The 15,885-nt window shown below is 48.7% G+C and overlaps 2 protein-coding genes across 7 annotated transcripts in view; one reads left to right on the plus strand and one right to left on the minus strand.

The window, feature by feature from the left end:
* Positions 1–741, minus strand: part of RARS2 (arginyl-tRNA synthetase 2, mitochondrial) — a 62,632-nt gene extending 61,891 nt beyond the window's left edge. Inside the window, exon 1 of one of the 2 annotated variants that reach the window (XM_083177107.1) lies at positions 246–741. In XM_083177107.1, the coding sequence (XP_083033233.1) occupies positions 246–281 (36 nt within the window). In that variant the 5' untranslated portion in view covers positions 282–741. The remainder of the gene's footprint in view (positions 1–245) is intronic. The other variant, XM_083177108.1, reaches the window with a different exon arrangement.
* Positions 1–15,885, plus strand: part of ORC3 (origin recognition complex subunit 3) — a 118,837-nt gene that overhangs the window by 218 nt on the left and 102,734 nt on the right. Inside the window, exon 1 of one of the 5 annotated variants that reach the window (XM_083177103.1) lies at positions 285–640. The exons of 2 other annotated variants lie outside the window; for them this stretch is intronic. Coding sequence is in view for 1 of the 3 variants with exons in the window: in XM_083177102.1 (XP_083033228.1) it covers positions 2,851–2,965 (115 nt within the window). In the remaining 2 variants the exon portion in view is untranslated. Of the gene's footprint in view, positions 1–284; positions 641–2,810; positions 2,966–2,999; positions 3,080–15,885 lie in introns of those variants that run through there. 2 more of the 5 variants (XM_083177102.1, XM_083177104.1) reach the window with 2 other exon arrangements.

The raw sequence follows: 15,885 nt of genomic DNA on the forward strand, positions 1-15,885 counted from the left end.
AGTACGTAAGTTCTGTAATGTAAGAAGTGGCCGCAAAGATGAGGAAGTACCAATTCAATTTTATGTACTTCAAGTGCAGTCTATAAAAGTATATTTAGCAGAGAATTGGTTACCGTGGATAACACTTATGATTGCTTCATATACCTCCCCCAAATCAGCCCTTACTACCCAAGGACAAACATGTTATTATTATATAATGCTGCCATTGCTCATCTGTGCTCAGCTACAAGGACAACCCACAGTACCTGCTCGGCTATGGCTCTCCTGAAATGACAGGCCATGTCCTCTAGGCAGGGTACGCACAGCCGGGTGTACTGTGCGGGCTGTAGGAGTACGGACCGCTGTACCACACGCAGCAACACATACACACACACAGCACAGCAGCAGAAGCAGCCTCCAGCAGGGACACAGGAAGCCGCATGTCAGTGGCACACGTGGGTCTCCACCGGTCACACGGCACAGCCGGCCCCCGGAACAACCTCTCCGCCAATCCCGGCCTCCGCCGCTGCTTGGACTTCTCTGGAGGGAAAGTGACGCCGGTGCGCTGAGCTGCTGCTGCCGGTGAGAGCTGTGCTGTACCCCGACATGCTTCTCTGTGTATGCGGCCCGAGGTGTTCGGTATTTCCTTGCTGCTGCTGAGGTAACTTGAGAGCTGTGGCTATTTATTATGATGCCTGTCCTGCAATAAAATAGCGGTGGTGGATGTGATGCACATACTGTACAATCTTGTGATAGTGATCGCTGAATGTATTTCCAATTCTTCTAATACATGTTGAAAATAGTCTATTGGCTGTAGTTGCTCCCACGTTGCGTGCATGGAAGTAACGTGCATGGAAAATTGTACCTATGATGTGACCGCATACCTCTGTCTGTGTCCGGTGTAAAAAGGTACTTTGCCACAGGGAGATCACATCCCCCCGATAAATGAAGTTTTGGGTGTGTTAAGGTGCGTACACACGGGGCGATATATCAGCAAGTGATATATGGCTCAATGCCCCCTTTTCATCGGCGACCAGAGATGGTCACTGATGAAAAAAAAAAACCTATGCCGGCGGTGCCGCAGAGGTAATCAGCAAGCTCCTGCGACCAGCGATTAGAACGGGGCTGAAAACGGGAGCGTGCACATCGGCGGGGCGCACTCCCATCACTGGCAATATGGTCCCCAGCGACCATATTCCCAGCGATATCAGCCCCTATCGCTGCCGTGTGTACAAGGCATTACCATGTGTAATACATCATTCTTGCCACCCTTGGAACTTTCCCAGAAGTGCAGGGCAACCTCCATCCTCTCCTGGCAGTGTGGACAATGTGTGCGTCATCCATTCAACACTTGTTACATAGGGTCCCCAACATCCCACTCGCCACGGGATGGTCCTGCTGAAATTGGGATGGTTGGAAGGTATTACCCCTTTCACATTGCACCTTGAACCCAGGTTATTGATGGGTTGGTGACGTATGGACCTGGGCCAAGGTGTGGTGTGAAAGAAGTTTATAACCTGGGTTGGCTTACCGGCAATTTGACCTGGGTTATAAGAAGTATTAAACCCGGGCCACCATTTGTATAATAGGCAACCCAGATTTAGGGGGTTATTCTGATTCACTAAGAAAGGCACAATCACTCTCTTATGGACAGAACCATATGCACTGCAGGTGGGGTTGATGTAACATGTGCAGAGAGAGAGATAGATTTGAGTGTTTTATTGTTTCTGTGCAGGGTAAATAATGGCTGCTTTAATTTTACACAGCAATATAGATATCAGTTTAAAGTACACGAAAATCTAAATCTGCACGGTAAATCTGCCCCACCTGCAGTGCATATGGTTTTGTCCATTAGAGAGTGATTGTGCCTTTCCGAGTGAATCAGAATAATCCCCTAGTGTGAAGGCATCCCAGGTCCGATCCAGCTTAGTGATGTGAGAGGGTTGTATGTGACCAGAAAACTCCCTATCTATGACCTTGAGTTTATACCCATTTTGAGAGTGGGTAAAAAACTGAACCATGTTGGTTATCAAACATAATTCTGGAATGGTTGCCATTCTGAAGCTTGTGTCCAGTTCAGGAGTGTTACCCATGTGGAGGGGGTAAGAATAAGCATTTCTATTCATATAGGCACCTCATATAAACTATCGTATCTGATTTTATGGTTTGTCTGGATTTTTGTATAATCTGCCTCAAAAATCAAATAACATTTTTATCATTTTAATCTCTAGTACAGAACAGCTATAAGGGGATTTTTGTAAGAATTTACCTTTCAAATCCCTTTCTCTGAATCCATCATGGTGACACAGCTCAACGATGAGAACTGCGGGCCTGAGTGTACCCTCCCAAAGGACCGTCTCTTGAACGTCCTATGGTTGAGCTGTGTCACCAGGATGGATGAAAGAGAAAAGTAGATTTTTGTAAGAACTTACCGTTCGAATCCCTTTCTCTGAATCCATCATGGTGACACAGCTCAACGGTGGGATGTAGGAGGGTCCGCAGGAGTCAGGCACCTATGCTAAAGCTTAAAGCATTCCTCAGTTCAACTTCCAGAGCACACTAGGATACATTACTCAATACAACGCCTAAACATATTAATATGCACAATCAAATAACAACCATATAACATGACAACACGTGAAACGGTATAACTTACTGAGCGTAAGGGAGGGATCGCTGTGTCACCAGGATGGATTCAGAGAAAGGGATTCGAACGGTAAGTTCTTACAAAAATCTACTTTTCTCTTTCATCCATCCTGGTGACACAGCTCAACCATGGGATGTTCAAGAGCCGGTCCTTTGGGAGGGTACACTCAGGCCCGTAGTTCTCATCGCTGCTTGCCCAAATGAAGCGTCCTCCGACACGAACTCATGGTACCTGTAGAATTTGGTGAAAGTGTGAACAGAGGACCAAGTGGCAGCCCTGCATACTTGCTCCGCAGTAGCCCCATGATGCACAGCCCAAGAGGAAGCAACCGACCTGGTGGTATGGCATTAATTCTGGAGGGCACTGATCTGCCAACTTTAGTATAGGAAAAGCCAATAACTGACCGTAACCACCTAGCAGTGGTCTGCTTAGAAGCTTGCCATCCTCTCTTATGTAAGTCATACAGTACTAGCAACAAGTCCGTTTTACGAAACTTCTTCACTCTGTCCACATAAATGCGCAGTGCGCGAACAACATCCAACAAAACACCGGGAGCACGATTTCCTGGTTTCAATGAAAAGTGGATACCACTTTAGGCTAAAATGTTGGCACTGTTCTCAAATCAGCCCTATCTTCATGAAACCTCAGAAAAGGAGACTTGCAAGACAAAGCCCCTAATTCAGACACACGTCTAGACGATGAAATAGCCAATAGAAACGTCAGTTTCCAGGTCAGAAACTTAAGGTCAGCCGACCTTAATGGTTCAAACGGAGGTTTCTGCAGTATTGCCAACACCAGTGACTGTTCCCAAGGTGCCACTGGTTGTCTATATGGAGGTTTAAGACGGGTAATCCCCTGGAGGAATGACTGCATTTCCGGCAACAGAGACACTTTCTTTCTCTTTCAATGGTCCCGGTGACACAGCTCAACACTGGGATGTAGGAGGGTCCGAAGGAGCCAGGCACCTATCCTAAAGTTTTAGAGGGTAGGCTCCTCCCCTACTGCATCCCTGGACTCTTCAGTTCGTGTTAGGTGCCCACTGGAGTGGGTGCTATTCTAAAGGGCTGCAGGAGCAGCCGAAGAATTAGAGTAGTTAGGGGATTTTTATTATTTTATTAACTTTTACCCTAGCTAGGTAGGCACAGTGTGAGGATTCTCATAGTGAATCCTCACACTGCTTGCGCAGCAGGAGCTGACAGAAGCGCGTCCTGTCAGCTCACTGTGCACAGGGGAGACACTGTCTGGTCTCCCTGTGCAGCGCTTATAGCCTTTTCTAAAAGGCTGCCTGGGCTCCGGAGTACCCTGAAACCGGCTCCACGTTTAGGTGGGGATCATGGGGGACAGGCGCTCCGTGATGGCGGCGGCCATTTTATGCGGAGCTTACACGCTGAGCTCCTAGATGAGAGGACAGCAGCGTTGTGACAGGCATGTTCCAAGTGATCCCCATTTGAGGGGGAGACACTGGAACGAGGAAATCCTACCTAAGGAGCGGCTTGTTGGGGGTGGTTGGCGCCAAAAGGTCACGGACCCCGCAGCAGCAGGGACCTGTGGTCTCTTCCTTCACTCTGACTTTGGCGCCTTTCAGAACGCTTGCAGCGGAGCTGAGCTGGCTTACTGATCCTGGCAGAGTGACTTGGATTTCCTGGGCATCGCTTCCCCGCAGTTGAAACCAACAGACAGATAAGTGGCTGGGTGCATTGCTCTGTATAAACGCTTGTACATTGTTTGCACTGTGTATACTGATAGATATACATTTATCACTTGCATCATGTCTGAGCATCAGGCTGTGGTTTTGGGGGAGGGAGCCCTTAATGCACTGAGCGCGTGCAATGTTTGCACACAAAAGTTTGTCCCTGAGCAGATGGCCAAGGGGGGCTTATGTATTACTTGCGCTGATGTGAGACCCATGGGCAGTGATCCCCATAGGGCAGAGCAGATGGAACCTGCGTGGGCCAGGGCCCTAGGCAGGTCAGTAAACGCTTTGGTGCAGCTTTTGGACAGGCAGAGTGATGGGCTGGTAGAATCACAGAGACCTATGCCATCATCTCAGCAGTCGTCTGGCTCCTTGCCTCTTACCCAGGCAGATCCTGCACTTATCCAGGTGATGCAGGATACTGCAAAAGGCATTAACAGGTTCAGTGAAATGCTGGACAAAATGGATGATGTGGCAGGGACCCCTAAAAGGTCTTATGCTTTAACTACTGTGGTAGATGAAGAGGAAGGAGAGTATACTGACATCCCCTGGGATCAGGGTGATGATTTGGAAGAGAACTCTGCTGCTGGTATAGAGGATCTCATTGTAGCTGTAAAGCAGGCTTTAAAGCTGACTGTGGAGGATAAGACTCCTGTTAAAGGTGTTTTTAAGCGACAGCGGAAGGAGGCTGTTACTTTTCCTTCAGATGAGGGGTTACAGGAATTGTTAGAAGGGGCTTGGAAAACTCCTGATAAGAGGCTTCAGATGCCAAAACGATTCCTTAATCTGTACCCCATGCCAGAGTCTCATGCGGAGCTCTGGGAAAGGGTCCCAGTTGTGGACGCTTCAGTGGCACGTTTGTCCAAGGCTACTGTATTACCAGTACAAGGCGGTGCAGCTTTTAAAGATTCTGTGGATAAAAAGCTGGAGGGAAACCTCAAGGCTATCTTTGAAGGGGTGGGGTTTACCTTACGACCCCTTATTGCTTCAGCCTGGGTTTCTAAGGCCATGATTGAGTGGGCTGGTGAATTATGCACCATGCTGCAGGCTGACCCGGGTGCATTACTGCTTGCAGAAAAGATTAAGGCAGCAGCAGAATATGCAGTTGAAGCAGAGGAGGAAGCTATTAAAATGGCAACCAGAGTGTCCACAGTCTCCATTAATGCCAGGAGAGTGCTTTGGCTTAAAGCCTGGGAAGCAGACAATGAGTCCAAGAAGGCTCTGGAAACATTAGCCTTCAAAGGAAAGGTACTCTTTGGTACCGAATTAGAGGAGATTATAAAACAGGCCACAGGCGGCAAAAGTACATTCCTGCCGGCCTCCTCAGCAAAGCAGACATCCAGATTTTCTGCTTTTAAGCCGTCCTTTCGGTCCTCCCCTAGAGGTGGTGCGTCCTTTCGAGGACAGTCTTTCAGGGGAAGGTTTCAGCCCTCTAGAGGCAAGACACAAAAGTCAAAATTTGGCTCCTTTCACAAGAAGCCTGCCAATAAAGGAGAGGATAAACCCTCTGCATGACTGTCAGGGGCTTTGCCCGACAGTGACAAAAGTGGGCGGGCGTCTCACACACTTCAGGGACGCTTGGGCTTCTCTAGGCCAGGATGCCTGGGTGCTAGACATCATAACACAGGGTTACAAAATCCCTTTCAGAGGGCCACCTCCGAAGAGGTTCATTCCCACATCCTTACCAAAGGAGGCACGGCTGCGTACAGCTCTTGTGAGAGCAGCGCACTCCCTTTTGGAAAAAGGGGTGGTTACACTAGTCCCCAAGACAGAGTGGAAGAAAGGCTTTTACTCCACGCTGTTCCTGGTGCCCAAACCAGACGGGTCTTTCAGACCAATACTAAATTTGAAGTCTCTAAATGTTCATTTATGGGTAGACCATTTCAAAATGGAGTCTCTACGGTCAGTACTACTGAGTCTGGACCAGGGAGAATTTTTGGCGTCCATGGATGTCCAGGACGCATATTTGCACGTTCCTATACACCCGGAGCATCAGACCTTGTTGAGGTTTGCCATAGGAGACCTGCATTTACAATTCCGGGCGTTACCCTTTGGGCTAGCAACCGCGCCAAGGGTATTCACAAAGATAATGTCAGTAATGGCGGCGGTGCTGAGGCTCAGGGGAATCACAGTAATACCCTATTTGGACGATCTCCTGTTCAAAGCAGAGTCAGCAGCCATGCTGCAGAGTCACTTGGCAGAGGCCATCAGTTTTTTGCAGGCTCACGGCTGGATTTTAAATTTGCAAAAATCTCAGTTGGTACCGTCACAAAGGCTCCAATTCTTGGGAGTCATACTGGACACCCATCTTCATCGGGTATTCCTCCCGGAGGTAAAGGCCAGGGATCTGGTCACCCTAGTCCAGGAGATTCTCAGGGCTCAGAGCATTTCAGTATGGAGGTGCCTCAAGCTCCTGGGGAAGATGGTGGCGTCATTCGAGACGCTTCAATTTGCCAGGTTCCACTCTCGGAGGTTCCAATGGAACATTTTGTCAGCCTGGTCAGGAAACACTTTGACCATGAAATCCGAGATGATAGTGCTGTCTTCGGACACCCGAGAATCCTTGAAATGGTGGACAGAAGTAGATTCCCTTCAGTGGGGTCGGTCATTACAGACCTGGGACTGGTTGATAGTAACTACCGACGCCAGTCTCAGGGGCTGGGGGGCAATAGTCCTGGATCTCAGGCTCCAGGGCCTGTGGACGGCAGAGGAATCAGCGTTACCAATCAACATCTTGGAGCTGAGAGCTGTCTGGAAAGTGATTTCCTTGGCGGGAGACAGGTTACAGAACCTCCCTTTGAGGATTCAGACCGACAATGCCACAGCTGTGGCGTATCTGAATCACCAGGGAGGTACACGCAGCAGATTGGCCATGTGGGAGGTATCCAGAATCTTCCTATGGGCGGAACAGAATGTTCCAGCTGTATCGGCTATATTCATCCCAGGAATAGAGAATATAGAAGCCGACTTCCTGAGCAGGGAGGAGCTCAAGGAAGGGGAATGGAGCTTACACCCTCAGGTGTTTCAACAAATCACTTCGATGTGGGGAACTCCGGATGTGGACCTGATGGCATCCAGGATCAACCGTCAGGTGCCCAGGTTCTATGCCAGAACAAGGGATCCACTAGCGGAGGCAGTGGATGCCATGACTATTCAATGGCAGGGAGATCTCCTTTATGCATTCCCACCAGTACCAATGTTACCGAGACTTCTGAAGAAAATACAGGGGCAGAAGGTTCCAGTGATCTTAGTGGCCCCAGATTGGCCAAGGAGATCCTGGTACTCGAGGCTTCAGAGGTTGTCTGTGGACTCATGGCGTCTACCTCTGAGACCAGACCTTCTAAGACAAGGCCCATTCAATCACCTGGATTCAGATCGATTGATTTTGACGGCCTGGCTATTGAAACCACCATTTTGAAAAGAAAAGGGTTTTCTGAGGCAGTAGTACAGACGATGATAAAAGCCAGAAAAGCTGTATCTTCGGCAAATTATTATAGAGTCTGGAAGACTTATATTCGATGGTGTGAGAGAAGAAAGGCTCATACATCTCATTTTAAGCTATCAAGAATGATGGAATTTTTACAAGATGGTTTTTCATCGGGCCTAAGCCTTCAGTCACTGAAGGTGCAGATTTCGGCCTTGTCCATCTATTTCCAGAAAAAGATAGCCATTTTGCCGGAAATTCAAACCTTTTTACAAGGAGTATCCAGGTTGAAACCTCCATACAAGCAACCAGTAGCACCTTGGGATCTATCACTGGTTTTGGAATGCCTTCAAAAGGCACCTTTTGAACCTTTAAGGTCGGCTGACTTTAAGTTTCTCACGTGGAAGCTAGTGTTTTTGTTAGCAGTAGCATCTGCTAAAAGAGTTTCAGAATTGGGAGCTTTGTCATGTAAATCTCCCTTCTTAATTTTTCATGATGACAGGGCTGTTTTAAGAACAGTGCCTCAGTTTTTACCGAAGGTGGTATCTACCTTCCATTTAAATCAGGAGATAGTTCTACCTGTGTTTCAACCCCCAGAGGGTTCTAAGAAAAGGGACAAGTTGAGAACTTTGGATGTTGTGCGTGCCTTACGCATATATGTGGACAGAGTGAAGAGTGTCAGGAAGACTGACACATTGTTGGTATTGTATGACGTACACAAAATTGGTTGGCCTGCATCTAAGCAGACTATTGCTAGGTGGTTGCGGTCTGTGATAGCCTTTGCATACACCAAAGTGGGTAGACCAGTACCGGCCAAAATAAATGCGCATACCACCAGGTCAGTTGCCACCTCTTGGGCGGTTCGACATGGGGCCACAGCTGAGCAGGTTTGCAGAGCTGCCACTTGGTCATCTGTTCACACATTTGCCAAATTCTATAGATTCCATGAGTTCGCGTCGGAGGACGCATCATTCGGGCGAGCAGTGCTGAGAGCTGCAGACCTGAGCGTACCCTCCCAAAGGACCGGCTCTGGAACGTCCCAGTGTTGAGCTGTGTCACCAGGACCATTGAAAGAGAAAAAGGGATTTTTGTAAGAACTTACCGTTCGAATCCCTTTCTCTGATATGGTCCTGGTGACACAGCGATCCCTCCCTTACGCTCAGTAAGTATGCCAGAAGTTTCATGATGTTCATGTTAAAATGGTTAAAAGTTAACAGTTTTCTGTTATAAAATGTGCATATAATATGTGCAAGCGTTTGTACTGAGTTATGTATTCCAGTGGCTTTGAAAGATTGAACTGAAGAGTCCAGGGATGCAGTAGGGGAGGAGCCTACCCTCTAAAACTTTAGGATAGGTGCCTGGCTCCTTCGGACCCTCCTACATCCCAGTGTTGAGCTGTGTCACCAGGACCATATCAGAGAAAGGGATTCGAACGGTAAGTTCTTACAAAAATCCCTTTTTTGAAAGAAAACGGACAAAGCTGACAACTGCACCTTCAAGGATTATAGGCTTAACCCAGTGGAAAAACCATCCTGGAGAAATTCCAGAAGTCTAGAAACCTTAAATCTGGAAGTGTGAACTTTCTGTCTCTCACACCATCTAATGTACGTCTTCCAGACTCTATAATAATTTGCTGCTGAAACCGGTTTCCGTGCACTAATCATAGTTTGGATAACTGCCTCCGAGAAATCTTTTTTCTTTAAGAGGTAGGTTCCATGCAATAATGGGCCTTAAAGTAAAACCAACTCCTTCAAAACCTGCTTTCAAACAACCCAAATTTTTTTTATCCACAGGGTCTTTGAACGCAGCATTCCCTTGCACAGACAAAGCTGTAGTTTTAGACAGCCTGGCCATCGGGGCATCCACAAGTAGAATCTTTTCCCACAATTTAACATGCTCCTCAAGCTTGGGATATAAGCTCGAAAACCTTTTGGGCATAAGGAGCTTTTTATCAGGCGATTTCCATGCCGCCCCCCCCCTCCCCCAACAGTTCTTGCATGCCTTCATCTGAAGGAAGGGTAACCGCGTCTCTAAACACAACCTGCTGATGAATCATATCCACATCAGACAGATTTAATGCCTGTTTAACAGCCAAGATCAAATCTTCAAAACCAGGGACAGAGGATTCAATCTCTCTTCCCGCTGATCCAAAAATATCTCTTCAGCACACTCTCCTTCTTCCTCAGAGTCTACATTAAGAAGAGGTGGTGTGGATAAAAAAGTGCCTGGGTGAAACCTCAGGATCCTTAGCAAACTGTTCCATAAAGGTATTCATTTTGTGTACACTCTGAGCAGTGTCCTGCATAGCCTGTAACAATACAGGGTCCCCCTGAGAGAGAGGAATAGAGCCAACAGAAGGCTGTGGGGATGAAAATGGCATAGGAGATCTAACTGGGTGAAACCTCAGGATCCTTAGCAAACTGTTCCATAAAGGTATTCATTTTGTGTACACTCTGAGCAGTGTCCTGCATAGCCTGTAACAATACAGGGTCCCCCTGAGAGAGAGGAATAGAGCCAACAGAAGGCTGTGGGGATGAAAATGGCATAGGAGATCTAACTAACTCATCCCTCTGTCTATTTTGCATGGGTCTTCAACCTATGGCCCTCCAGATGTTGTGAAACTACATGTCCCAGCATGCATTGCCACATTTTTTCCTATAAGAGCATGCCAAAGCTGTCAGGGCATGCTGGGACATGTAGTTTCACAACATCTGGAGGGCCACAGGTTGAAGACCTGTGATTTAGAGCCTGTACCAAGGCAGACACAGACCTTCCCAGAGCCGCTGCCTACGCAGGCTCAGGTTGCTCAGCCCTCTGGGCTTGCGCCCCACTGGGCACAGATTTGCATGCAGGGCACAAATCCCCATGGTCCATCTGTTCAGCAGTTAAATTAACCCCACAAAACTTGAAGTTAATTAACATGGCAGACGCTCCCTCCCCTAGCACAGCAGCATTACACCTTTCTGTTATGTTAAACACTAAAGGTGGGCATACATCGAGCCGATTTGGACCGATTTCGGCCGATTGCGATCAATCGGCCCGATAAATCGGACCAAATCGGTTCTTCATGACGTGGCATCAGGTCCGATGCGCGGTCCTGTGCGTATCGGACCCGGCCCCAGGGGTCGGACCGGCGGGACGTAAGATGTGTCGCAATCAGACACATCAGTGAAATATCGCAGGTGTTTTTTCGTACCTGCAATGTTTCTATGTGCACTGCAGCAGGCGGTGGTGGTAATCAGATCAGTGCTGGGGCGGGCGGCAGTGACCATCAGTCTCCACTGTCCAGCGCCGTAGCTGGCGGGCACTGCAGCCGCGGCAATTACAACTTAAAATAACATGTCAAATGACTGCCCTGCTAATGATTGGTTGATATAGAGCACTCCCTCCACGGCCGCTGATTGGCTGAGAGTGCTCTATCTCAGCCAATCAAAAGCCGGAGAGTCATTTGACAAATTATTTTAAAGATGTAATAGCCGCCGCTGCCCGCCCGCTACGGCGCTGGACAGTGGTGACTGATGGTCACCGCTGCCCGCCCCAGCACTGATCTGATTACGGCTGCTGCCCCACTGCTTCCTCCCCAGCCGGCCACTCATTTGAGAGCCGCCGCCCTCCCCCACTGCTCCTCACCTCCCTGCAGATCCCTGTTATTTTTTTTACATGTGATAAATCGCATGCGATTTATCGCATGTAAAAAAATGGCACATCAAGTCCTAAATCGTATGTGAGCCTCCCGGGGAGCTGCTGGGCGGCTCGGAGGAGAATTGGGTCAGACTTGTCCTTAGGACAAGTCGGCTCTATGTATGGGGGCCATTACAGTGCAACAAGTCAGGCGTTTGTACAAAGCAATACACCAGTGTACTTCGCTGTCTGCTGCTGTAATAGACCCTCAGTGGTCACTGGGGAAAGCACTGCCTCAGAAGAAACCAGCGGCGTAACTATAGCACCGCAGCCCCCGCGGGGGGGCGCTGTGCATTTGGGGGCGCCGGGGGCCGCGGTGCTATAGTTACACCCCTCCCCAATCCCCCGCAGACTTACCTATCTCGCTGGTCCCGGCGGCTCCGTTCTTCTGCTGAGGACCACCACAAAATGGCCGCCCCCATATAGCACACAGTTCTCTGAAACTGTCTGCTGTATGGGGGCGGCCATTTTGTGGTGGTCCTCAGCAGAAGAAGAACGGAGCCGCCGGGACCAGCGCGATAGGTAAGGCTGCAGGGGATTGGGGGGGGGGGGGTTTGCATGGGCGGTGGGGGATTGGGGGTGCTTGGCGGGGGGGGGGGGGGGGGCGGCCAAAACTTAGTTACGCCACTGGAAGAAACTGTCACTCTCTCTGCAGATAGTGGGAAGAAAGGGTATCAGGACAGAGTAAAGGAAGAGACCAAGTCCCTGCTTCAGCGGGGAGGGGAGCTTTTTTTTGGCACCCTCCCCCCTGTAAGCCGCTCCTACCAAGTGTTTCTTCTGCGTTCCAGTGTCTCCCCTCCACTCAGGATCACTTGGCAGCGCCCAGCTGCGCTGAGCTCCTGTAACAGGCTTCAACGCCAAAGGAGTTCAGCGTGTAAACCCTTTCCAAGATGGTGGCCGCCATCGCAGGGTGTCTGTTGCCCATTCCCCCGCCCCCCCCCCCCAAGCAGGGAGCCGGCTAAGGAGTTCCCCAGGGCCCAGGAGACCTCTCTGTGAGGAGGTTCACATGCTTCTGTCAGCCTCTGCTGCGCTGTCAATGTGAGGAAAGCCTCACACTGCATACCTGCACTAACTAGTTGAAATAATAACAAAACAAACACCTAGCTACCCTAAAACATGGCTGCTTCAGCAGCCCTTCAGCATAGCGCCCACTTCGGTGGGCAACTAAAACAAACTTGGGAGTGCTAGGATGCAGGAGGGAGGAGCCTGCCCCTCTCAAAGCTTTAGCATAGGTGCCTGGCTCCTGCGGATCCTCCTACATCCCATGGTTGAGCTGTGTCACCAGGATGGATGAAAGAGAAAATCCATTACCAAGTTGTAACTGTCAGCTGTGGTCTCTTTGAAGATGTATTAAAATATAGAGAGATAAAGTGAAATGAATTTTCATAATTTATCTAGCAAGGTTTATAAAATGATAAACCCCATGCACACTTGAGCATGTTGGCAACAATATAGCTCAGAAAGTGACTTCTTAACAATATCGTTCACAATATCATCTAGTATGTACACTCAGTATGGTTAACTGCTCGCTTGCGCCATTAATGATGATTTATATTTTCTGAACATGCATGTCAATTTGGCTACACAGCCAAACAACCTTCCTGTTCAGCAAGCTCTGGTGACATCACTGAGTGATATAAGGGGAACGATATCGCTCAGTGTGTACACGCAATATCGGGACCGGCAGACGATATTGTTATCGGCCGTAGTCCACCCCCCCCCCCCCCCAAAAAAAAAAAGGTTTATAAATATCCCCCCTACATAAGATATGGGGGCATAAGAGCCAATTTGCTGTATGTAGTTTCTGGCAGCCTAGCTGGTTATGTGTCTTGATTTTTATGCTCAATGCCTATGCAGGTGTATGCAGATGTAAGCAGAAATCAGTACTGAGGAATTATGTGCACATCTGACCTATTGTATATATTCTTTCTAAAGGTACACACATACAGATTTATCTGTCCAATCTATCAGGTGGGAACAAAAACCTGGAAATGTATGGGAGCAAATGACAAGCAAAAAATTGTTCCCAAATTTTTTAAAACAGACAGTGCTCAGTCAGACAAATTGTTTAAATCATTCTGATATAACAAATTTATAAAAGCATATGTTTTTTTCTGTTTTCCTGCATTTGGGTGGACATTTTTGATTGTCCTATGCTCCCATACATTTCCAGGTTTTTGTTCCCACCAGATTGGACAGCTAAATCTGTACGTACCTTAAAACTTCAGCTAAAAGATCTGTACATTTTTAAACAAATTGTTATTGTAAATGTGTTTCAGGTGCAAGTACTGCTTGATATCTAAAATCATAGAATCCATTTAGAACACACAATAAAAGACTGGTTGTATCATTTTAAGACCTTTTGAATTGTACGGCGCTGTGAAACACTTGTGGCGCCTTATAAATAAAATTGTAATAATAATTGTATGAAGCGTTTGTTCTCTGTTTAGCCTTACCTGTAGTCACCTATTCCAACATTAAATTAATACCCCTTTCAGATTATAAATCGTGGGATTTTGTACATGGGTCTCACGCGGCTGAGACCCCTTTCCAACGGTTATGGTATTAGATCTAGTGTTCATTCTAGCACCCGCCATATTTGAAAACCTATGCAGATTCTGCTTCCCTGTCTGGGGTGTCGCTGCAGGGAAGAGGAACTGCATAGGTTTTCAAATAGAATAGAATCAACTTTATTGGCCATGTGTGCTTGTGCACACTAGGATTTTTTTGTGGATTACAGTGCAGCATCAAGCAGGGATGAAGGGGGGGGTGGACATTACATACGTTACATTAAGAGGTTACATGCGGGGGGCACATGCCCGCCAAGCTGTGCAGCGCCTAGGCAGCCATCAGCGGCGCCACTGGTCGATGCAGCAGCCAGGTGGGTAGCAATCTAAGCAGGGTCAGTACAGTTTTAACACGGGAACACATACCCGCCAAACTGCACAGCGCCTAGGCAGCCATTCAGCGGCACCACTTGATGTTGCAGCAGCCAGGTGGTTAACAATAAAGCAGAGACAGTACAGTTGTCGCACAGGGAACACATACCCGCCAAGCTGCACAGCGCCTAGGCAGCCATCAGCGGCGCCACTGGTCGCTGCAGCAGCCAGGTAGGTGACAATATAAGCAGAGACAATAGTTGATCACACAGAGAACATATACCCGCCGAGCTGCACAGCGCCTAGGCAGCCATCAGCGGCGCCACTGGTCATTGCAGCAGCCAGGTGGGTAACAGTATGAGCACAGAACAGTGTGAGCAGAGACAGCCAAATGTATCCCGTGTCTTCTATGTGATAACTGTACTAAGTGCACTGTTCCTAGGCAGCCATTGCGGCGCCATCATGAATCTTCCTGTAGGGAGAGCTGTGGGTGGTGGTGGTGGGGGGGAGGGTAGAAGAGAGTCGCTGAGGCCTGGGCAGAGTCAGTGAGGCCTGGGGCAGAAGTTATATGGCGGGTGCTAGAATGAACACTACAGATCTACAGTGTCTAGGTCTACAATCATATGGTCGACCATTAATGGCCGACAGAGTCCAGAGGCCGACAGTGAAAAGGAAGACAGGGTTCAAAGGTCGACATTTAAAAGGTCAACATGAGTTTTTAATGTTTTTTTCTCTACCGTCCAATGGGATACTGGGCTTCACTACTATGGGGATTGAGACCTCCGCAGGAGAGACAGGCACATAAAAGAACTTTCAGTGTGGGTGCACTGGCTCCTCCCCTCAATCTCCCTCCACTAGTCAGTTTTGAAAAATGTGCCTCAGGAGAGGCAGTGCTTCTGGATGCTCCAGAGTTTTTTCTACATTTATTTTCAAGTTTGTTATTTTGGGGCGCTGTAGTGACCACACAGCTGTCCTGCTTCGTGGGTGTCAGGGGAAGGGTCAGTCCCCGGCCTCTTCAGGTGCAGAGCTGACCCTGCTACAGGACAATCCAGTCCTGCGTGGGACTTGTCACCGCACAGCATTGCGCTGTAGCGAGCAAGTCCCCTAGCCGCCGCACACCCCTGACAGGTCTGAAGACATCGGTGGTGAGTACAGGCTGGGGGTCCCACAAGGGGTCCCCGCAGCCATTGCTGGTGCGGCTAGACGACGGCTAGTAATGGCGGCTCTCCAGCAGGGACCGCGTGAACACCGCGTCTGAAAACTGGCATAGGGGTGCTGCCGCTGGACCACCAGGGACACCCCTCAGGGTATAATGTATGATATATATTTTACACCTTTGATAATGTCAGTATAAATACATGTAAGCGCCAGCTCCGTGTAAGGGGGCGGGGCTTCACTCAGAGCGGGACCAAGCTCTGCTGGGCGCGCGCTGTCACTTCCTGCTTCTTCACACGCTGCCAGACTCCATTACAGGGCTCCTCACTGGCGTGGTGGATCCGGGTACTTGCAGCACGGCAGAGACAGCAGGTTTTTTTATAGCGATCTAGCGCTGCTGCGCTATCTAGCTTACTCAGACACTGTG

The sequence above is a fragment of the Crinia signifera genome, chromosome 3, assembly GCF_055691185.1.
Source record: "Crinia signifera chromosome 3, ASM5569118v1, whole genome shotgun sequence".
NCBI lineage: Eukaryota > Metazoa > Chordata > Amphibia > Anura > Myobatrachidae > Crinia > Crinia signifera.